At 41.2% G+C, this 8,697-nt stretch overlaps 1 protein-coding gene across 1 annotated transcript; it reads right to left on the reverse strand.

Annotated features, from left to right (window-relative positions):
• Positions 1-1,023: 1,023 nt before the first annotated feature.
• On the reverse strand, positions 1,024-6,531 carry LOC118360726 (SAP domain-containing ribonucleoprotein-like). The gene is made up of 11 exons (XM_035740072.2): positions 6,355-6,531; positions 5,756-5,855; positions 4,306-4,355; positions 4,038-4,099; positions 3,870-3,921; positions 3,696-3,769; positions 2,865-2,905; positions 2,658-2,680; positions 2,485-2,556; positions 1,299-1,373; positions 1,024-1,193 (listed from the first exon to the last, which is right to left on the reverse strand). Exons 1-11 carry the CDS (start codon positions 6,385-6,387, stop codon positions 1,146-1,148), a joined length of 630 nt encoding a protein of 209 aa, XP_035595965.1. The 5' UTR covers positions 6,388-6,531; the 3' UTR covers positions 1,024-1,145.
• Positions 6,532-8,697: the final 2,166 nt, after the last annotated feature.

The following is an 8,697-nucleotide window of genomic DNA, read 5'->3' on the forward strand; positions in this document are numbered from 1 at the left end:
TATACCAAAATTACCCATTTTTCTGATTGAATTCTCATTAAAACACTAACCCTAGTGAGTAACAAGAATAACATCTTCATGAATCATTAAGATATTTTCAGAGTGAATATAATTGCACTTAAATTGTTTCTTTTTTGTATGTTTGAGCATTGTTAATACCCGTGTTTGGTTTGCTAGACATGTTTGATGTAGCAATGCAAGTTGATTTTTGTATTATGAATAAAATGTATAAAACATTTCAAAATAAACCCATCTGAAGGTGTGGAAGACATCACCCAATAAATCCCAAATATTTCTCATTTTAAAAGCGACCGAGATTCTTCTTATAAATTGCTATATAAAATAAATCCATTAATGTTACTACTACTTAGCAGAATGACCCAACAAACAAACCAACCCGGTCTCAGGACATTTCATATTATCCTGTATGTAAATCCGAGTCACTTGGTATGTATTAATTTGTGGATGTCCAGCACCAATTTCATAGTACAAATTGTATCTAGGTGGCTAGCATTAGATGGCTGTTAGCTAGGTTAAGGGTTAATTTAGGAGTTAAATTAGAGTTGGAAGATTAGCTAAAAATGGTTAGGGGAAGGGTCAGCGTGCATGCTAAGTAGTTGCAAAGTAACTAAAAAGTAAGTTTCTAAAATGCTAATGTTGTCTGAGATTTGACCTCAACCTTTAGGATGCTAGACATTTGTGTTATACTCCCACCCCACCAACTTTATTTTTGTTGGGGGGGGCGGATTTACATTTACTATGTTGCGTCTAGTCAACGAGACAAGGCTGCACAAACTCTTCCCTTTACTTGTCTGGCTTCCTATATTGATACTGATTAGTGAGATACATCCTGACTTGTCAGCTCACAGGTCTGGCAATGTAAGCACATGGTCCAGCATGCTGTTTCAGGCTGCTATCTTGGGGGATCCAATGAGGCGGGTGCCCTGCTACTAGGCCGTGTACTCCACTTGGTACAACTAGATGATAATCAAGTAGAAAACCCATAGAAAGAATCACAGAAAATAATGAAAACAACTTTAATGACCAAATGTAATGCAACTGATAATTGACAAGCTATATACAGTACATTTCAGTTCTGTTTGCAACAAAATAAAAAAACATAAAACATCTGTAAATACCACAATTTACACAGTCACATTTCCAAATCTTTCAGAACGCTTCAGTTTCTTTGCCTGTGGGAAAAATATTAAACCATAAAAAAAATATATTTACTGTATTAAGTATCAAAGAAATTGTATAATACCTGTATTGATTCAATACAGAATGTAAAAACATACCTCAACGTCAGGTGTAACAGCAGCGAGTATCCCAAATCTTTCTTTCCGCTTCTTCAGCTTTTCATCTTCCTCAACCTGTAACACACAAGCATTTTGCTACACCCACAATAACATCTGCTAAATGTGTATGACCAATAAAATGTGATTTGACATATGGTCTTAAATATGTAACTTGGAGGTGACTTAATCAGAAATGCTTTAGTGTAATAATCACAAGGTTTCAATTGAGCATTTCTTTCAGGATGCCCTGTAGTCTAATACACACACCATACAGTTCATTAGGTACACCATACAGTTCATTAGGTACACCACCCCATTCACAAAAATGGATCACCCCTAAAGACAGTGCGTTACGTGGCTGTGGCTTGTTATATAAAGCAGGCAGAGGCATTCAGTTACTGCTCGATAGAAAGTTAGACTTGTCAAAAGGAGTGACCTAAGCAACTTTGAATGTGGTATAATCTATGGTGCCAGGTGCACCGGATCCAGTATCTCAAAAACTTCCGCACTCCTGGGCTTTTCATGCATGACGGTGTCTAGGGTTTACCAAGAATAGTGCAGCAAACAAAAAAAACATCTGGTCAGCGGCACTCCTGTGGGTGAAAACAACATGTTGAGGAGGTCAAAGGAGAATGGCAAGAATCGTGCAAGCTAACAGGCAGGCCACAAACAGGCAAATAACGGCGCAGTACAACAGTGGTGTGCAGAACGGCATCTCGGAACACACAACTCATCAATCCTTGTCACAGATGGGCTATTGCAGCAGACGATCACACCGGGATCCATTCCCATCAGCTAAAAACAAGAACTGGCTCCAGTGGGCACGCGATCACACACTGGACAATTTGAGGAGTGGAAAAACATTGCATGGAACATGACAGTGAATTCAGTTTTCTTGAGTGGCCTGCGCAGTCCCCAGACCTCAACCCAGTAGAGCATCTTTGGGATGAGATGGAACAGGCTGTCCGCAGCATGAATGTACCGCCGTCCAATCTGCAACAACTGCGTGATGCTATCGCATTAGCATGGACTAACATCCCTGTGGAATGTTTCCAACACCTTTTAGAAAGCCCTGAAGAATTCTGTCTGTTCTGGAGGCAAAGGGGGGGTCCAAGGCAGTACTAGATAGGTGTACCTAATAAGCTGTCCAGGGAGGATAGAAGCTGCCCTACCCCTCGGCGCTCACCTTCTTGGAAACTGAAGAAACGTTCCCGCCAAATCGCTCTGCTCGCTTTTTTAGCTGTTCAACACTGACCGCCTACACAGAACACAGAGATGTTTGATTAAATATTCTGGGTCACTTATGTTACATTATTTAAATGAGGGGAGGTCACAGTTTCTCATATTTGGATTACTCACAGTGGATTTATTCACAGTAACACCTTTGATAGAGAGAAACACTAATTAAAACCAGAGTGCAAATGCAGGAGAAAACAGTATCATTACTTGTGATAATGACATTGTTCAACACTTGTTTATAAACTGACTGCAGGTTATGGTTCTTGGAAAAAAAGAATATTAAAGCCACACATGAACTGTGAAAATGACTGGAAGATTCACACTGACCTGGGATGGAAGTTGGAGGTGCAGCAGCGGGCAAACCAAACCTGAACACATATTTAATCAAATCAAAGTTTGTCACATGCGCCAAATACAACCAGGTATTTTTCACCTTAGAGTGAAATGCTTACTTACAGGCTCTAACCAATAGTGCAAAAAAGGTATTAGGTGAACAATAATTACGGTAAGTAAAGAAATAAAACAGTAAAAAGACAGGCTATATACAGACACTGGTTAGTCAGGCTGATTGAGGTAGTATGTACATTTTTTTAAATTATTTATCCGTTATTTTACCAGGTAAGTTGACTGAGAACACATCCTCATTTGCAGCAACAACCTGAGGAATAGTTACAGGGGAGAGGAGGGGGATGAATGAGCCAATTGTAAACTGGGGATTATTAGGTGACGGTGATGGTTTGAGGGCCAGGTTGGGAATTTAGCCAGGACACCCGGGTTAACACCCCTACTCTTAAGATAAGTGCCATGAGATCTTTAATGACCTCAGAGAGTCAGGACACCCGTTTAACGTCCCTTCCGACATATGGTTAAAGTGACTGCATATGTATGATGAACAGAGTAGCAGTAGTGTAAAAGAGGGGTTGGGGGGGGGGTGGGTGGTAGGACACAATGCAGATAGCCCGGTTAGCCAATGTGCGGGAGCACTGGATGGTCAGCCCAATTGAGGTAGTATGTACATGAATGTATAGTTGAAGTGACTATGCATATATGAGAGCATAGTAAAAGGGGGTTGGGGGTGGGGCACACAATGCAAATTGTCAATATAGGTTAATAGATATGCCCAATCAATAGTGTGGGGAATATTTGTGGGATACTGACCGGGCAGCGCGTATGGCCTTCTTGCCATCAGCTGACGCAGGGACATTGAAGCGTTCTGCTCTTTTCTGTACCCTCTGAAAACAGGATTTAAAAAAAATAATTATAAGGTTAGCACACCACCATTGCATTGACGACTTGTCATGACTGGTGAGAGTGCAGCAAGCATCATATTACCTCATCCACAGACGCTGGGGGTGTGATTTTTACCACTTTCTTTTCAGCAGTCCTGAAACACATTAAAATCACATGACTAACATATTTCAATAGGGACATCAGATCATCAGGAAAATGGAGGGAAAATGTCACTCTTCAATGTGTGTTCACATAAAAGGAAAAACTTACTCCTCAGACACTATGGGTTTCTTGTCATTATCCTCAGTGATGGCATCCTCTTTCGTGAGGTCCTACATGTTCAAATGCATAAAGCATAATCAAGAAATGCACCTATGATTTTACATTTATTTTCCTAGCAGATATTTCACCAAAGCTATTGCAGCATGTACAAAGTGACTTTATACTGTATGATCAAAATCATACTGGACATGGTGGAACCCATCTAATCCATACATGAAGTGCCATTGCTGCTATAGTGGTTTAAAACCAGGCTTACCTCTGGCTCTTCTCCCAGAACATCATCTTCATTTAGGCCCATGTCATCCTCTGTTTAGGATGAAAATCAGGCTTATGATTCACCTTATCATTTCATAGACTGGGTAGACTCTTCACCATATTGCTCACACTTTTAAAATATAAAAGGGTGTCAAGGGGTAGGGGCTAGTAGAAGTTGATTTGGAATTCAGCAAGTTACACTTTCTTCGGCCAATTCAAATCCTCAAGTTTGCAGATGACAACAGCCTGATTACCAAAAGTGACGAGACATGCTACAGGAAGGAGGTGAGGGCCTTGGCGGAGTAGTGCTAGGAAAATAACCTCAACAAAACGAAGGAGCTGATCGTGGCTTCAGGAGAGAGCACGCACCCATCCACATTGATGGGGCTGCAGTGGAGAAGGTGAAAAGCTTAAAGTTCCTCAACATACACATCACTGACAATCTGAAAAGGTCCACCCACACAGATGGTGTGGTGAACAAGGCGCAACAGTAAGTTGAAGAAATTTGGCCCCTAAGACCCTCACATTTTTACCGATGCACCATTGAGAGCATCTTGTCAGGCTGTAGCATTGCCTGGTACGGCAACGGCACCGTCCACAACAGCAGGGCTATCCAGAGGGTGGTGCGGTCAGCCCAACATATCACACTGCCTGCCCTTCAGGATATATACAGCACCCAGTGTCACAGGAAGGCCAAGAACATAATCAAGGACCTCAGCCAAATGAGCCACGGACTGTTCACCCTGCTATCATCCAGAAGGAGGTTTGTACAGGTGCATCCAAACTGGAACCAAGAGACAGAAAAACAGCTTCTATCTCAAGACAATCAGACTTAAATAGCCATCACTAGCTGGCCTCCACCCAGTATCCTTCCCTGAACTTAGTCACTAGCTGGCTATCACCCGGTTACTCATCCCTGCACCTTGGAGGCTGATGTTTCATTTACATAGACATGGAACACTGGTCAGTTTAATAAATGTTTAATACCGTTTCCCCCATTTCATATGTATATCCTGTATTCTAGTCAAGGCCATGCTATTCAACTATTGCTGTACATATACTATTCTATTCACGTATTCTTCAGATATACGACATATTATATCCACACTGTCCATAATGTCTATACATCCCATCACACACACACTCAACATGGCTCATCCTATTATTTCTATATTTCTTAATTCCACTTGTATACTTTTAGATTTGTGTGTTGTTAGATATTACTGCACTATTGGAGCTACGAACACAAGCATTCCGCTATATGCGCAATAACATCTGCTAAATATATGCAACCGATAATTTTATTTGATCGACATCAGCTGATTTGATATAAGCTGATGTAAAAAGGGCTGATTAAACACATTTGATTGATTGGAAACAGCACCAGGCTTTATTAGAGTATGGGAACCTGACCCCATGTGTATTTAGTCCATCCATTATTGCATGCTCACCATGTTCCTCCAGATAAGTCTGTAGTCGTGTGATCAGTTCCACTTTGTTGCCCTTCACATCCAGACCCCTGGTCTCACACTCATGCTTCAGTTCAGCAAGCTGTGGGAGGTCAGACATGAGTGTAGATTACTGGTTAGATTACATTTGAGATTTCCCACTAAATGGCATTTTTTTAAAATCAAATGTTACTGCCCAACAGCGAAGTTTGGCCTAACATTCTCAAGCACATTCTGTACAATTTCATTCATTCACTTGTAGTCGCGCATGCGCCGATGTCAGTTGCCAACTTCACAGCAGTAGCAGAGCTAACTTTGGCCCTCGTTGAATAACAAAGCCAACCAAACCCAATACACGCGTGGATATCTTAAACCTCAAAATGCATTGTTAGCTAGCTACACCGTGCAGCAAGCATGGACTATTTCCGTACTGTCCGCTAGCATCTGCTAGCTAGCTACCTACGATTCTGTGTCCGAAGATCCCCAGCGTGCTAGATCACGATTTACAATATAAAGATAGCTAACAACATACAATACTTGATTTCCTCAAAATATAATATCGGTATTAGACGTTTCAAACTAAGCTAAATCGGGTTAACAACCTTTAGTTTCTGGAGCTCCACAACTTCAGCCATCTTGCTTTGTTGTAGTGGTAGGTCATTCGCGAACGAACGACTCTTTTTGAACGGCTCTTTTTGGTGACCGTCGGGAACCGAATTGCAACTGTGAAAGAGCCGTTAATTTGGCTTCCTGATTTGCATAGCCTACTGTTATTGCTTTTTGAGCCCCAGACATAGATTATCTGATGACAAATTATTTAAAAAATATTCACTGAAGATGGTAATTGCTCAGTGCAGGAACAATCTAGTGAGGAGCCTCAGTCTGGTTCGCATTTACATTTTTTTATCAATTTGTTTTTGCAGGCCATCTAATAATCTGGTCAGGTAAACATGTATTTGAACTCAAATTTCACTATCTGGTAGGCAACCTTTTTAGAATTAAAATTATATATTGACAATTTCATCATGGTTTTAGGTCCATTCCTAAGAACTACTGAACGAAAAGCCCGAATTAACGGCTCCTGAGGGGAATGAAGACCAATGATACCAGTCACCGAAAAGACTCGGAATGCCTGTTACTACTTGGATGAGTAGATGCGGAATCTGTTTCATCCATCGGAAATCGACCCGTCTGCTTCTTCAGTAAAATCCCAACCGCTTTGAGTTGGTACATTGCGATCATAAATCTTTTTTTGTTTTTGTGTGTAAATTCGGTGTAATTTTAGTAATTTGCTTTGACATAATGGAATATATAGCCCAGTTTTTCATGTAAAATATATTTATTGATAGGCCTAAATCGTTCATTATATACATTGATCCATACTTTTTTTTATCCAACAGATTTAGAAGGGAACAATTAAACAATTTGACTCGAATACATGCGATATAATCAATGGAATTTCGGATATGCTAATGAATTGCGTCACAGATGGTACAGTATTCTAACTACATTATGATGCATATTTCTTGACAAATAATCATGTTCAGAGGCATGTTGTTCTTTCCTGTCATGCTGTGCAATGGAGAACGACGTTTCTAAAATCAATCAGGTAAACACTTTTGCTTTCACCTTTGCATTTAGCTAAACTTGTAAACAATTGTCTAGCCTAATTGAAAAGGTAAAATAGGCAATTGTGTACTCCAATAATATGAAGTCTGAACATAGTCCTACTGTTTAAGTTAATCAAGCTTAATTGCCATCAAAGTTTACAAGTCCCATGCTCCGAACTGAGCTACAAAGGACTACAAAGTGAACTATTCTTGTGCGATGAGTAACCTTGCCTGAAATGTGTGTTATCTGCCTGAGCTAATGCCTAGATTTAAGCTCAGTGGGATAACATGCAGATTGACCTCAGTTCAAATCCAGTCCGTCTCATGGTTGATGCTAGGCGGTATCCTTGGGACATCCTATGGAGCCGGCCCCTGGCAACAACCCTCTGGCCAACACACACAGTGAGGGAGTTTTATTACGCTGGCCCTGGTTGACCCGAGCAATGGCCAGTCAGTCACATCATTGGGTGAAAGCAGGGAGGAAGGAGCACCCTTCTCAATAAAACAGTAATCTGCGCCAGTCGGTCATGTTGTCAACAAGGCAGCATGGTGCATCTTCCAGAAACACATCTCTTTTGCATAAAATAGGTGTTTGAATTTTCAAACTAGTTTTCATTGGGAAGGCAGATAAAGCGTTTTTATCAAAGCAATCACTTTTGCATGTGAAAACACATAATCCTACTCATCACTCCATGAGCTTAATAATTACGTCACTTTTGTTTTGAGCTGACTTCGCCTTCGGCCAGAGCGGGGCACCTGGCTCAGCCCCGGGAGGCGGTGCGGTTCCAAAACGAATGCAATCACATTTCACACAGTTCAAACTCCTCCCACCGAGGTATCAGTCTTGTGGCGTGGATATGATCTGGGTTCAAACACAGTCAGTCTCATTGGTGCCATTGGAACTTGATCGCACAGTTTATGTCTATCAGCTGCTGGGGTGTTGTGAGAGAAGGTCAAGGGAGGGGTGAAGTGTAGCGGTGGTTCCGTGAACAGAATACTTGAGCTAGAGCCTAGGCATTCGCTCAGCAGTGGGCTAACACAGTCTTGTGGCATGCAGATGACTCCAGTTCAAACTATGTCAGACACAGTGGCGTGTATTCATAGATGCCAAGGGAAGCCAGGCTTTCCCAAATATTTGACCAATAAAAATAATTTATCTTTTGTCTCTGTGTTATCATAATCATCTGTAAATTTGCAAGTGGCTGAATCTGATTGGCAAATAAAAAAAATCAGAATCAATCAGCATTTGCCAATCAACTGTGGGTTGTCCTGGTGCAGCAAAATGCCCCCCAAGGGAGGCCAATTTGGTGTGAAGCCAAATCCAATCAAATCACA

This window comes from Oncorhynchus keta, chromosome 28 (assembly GCF_023373465.1).
Source record: "Oncorhynchus keta strain PuntledgeMale-10-30-2019 chromosome 28, Oket_V2, whole genome shotgun sequence".
NCBI lineage: Eukaryota > Metazoa > Chordata > Actinopteri > Salmoniformes > Salmonidae > Oncorhynchus > Oncorhynchus keta.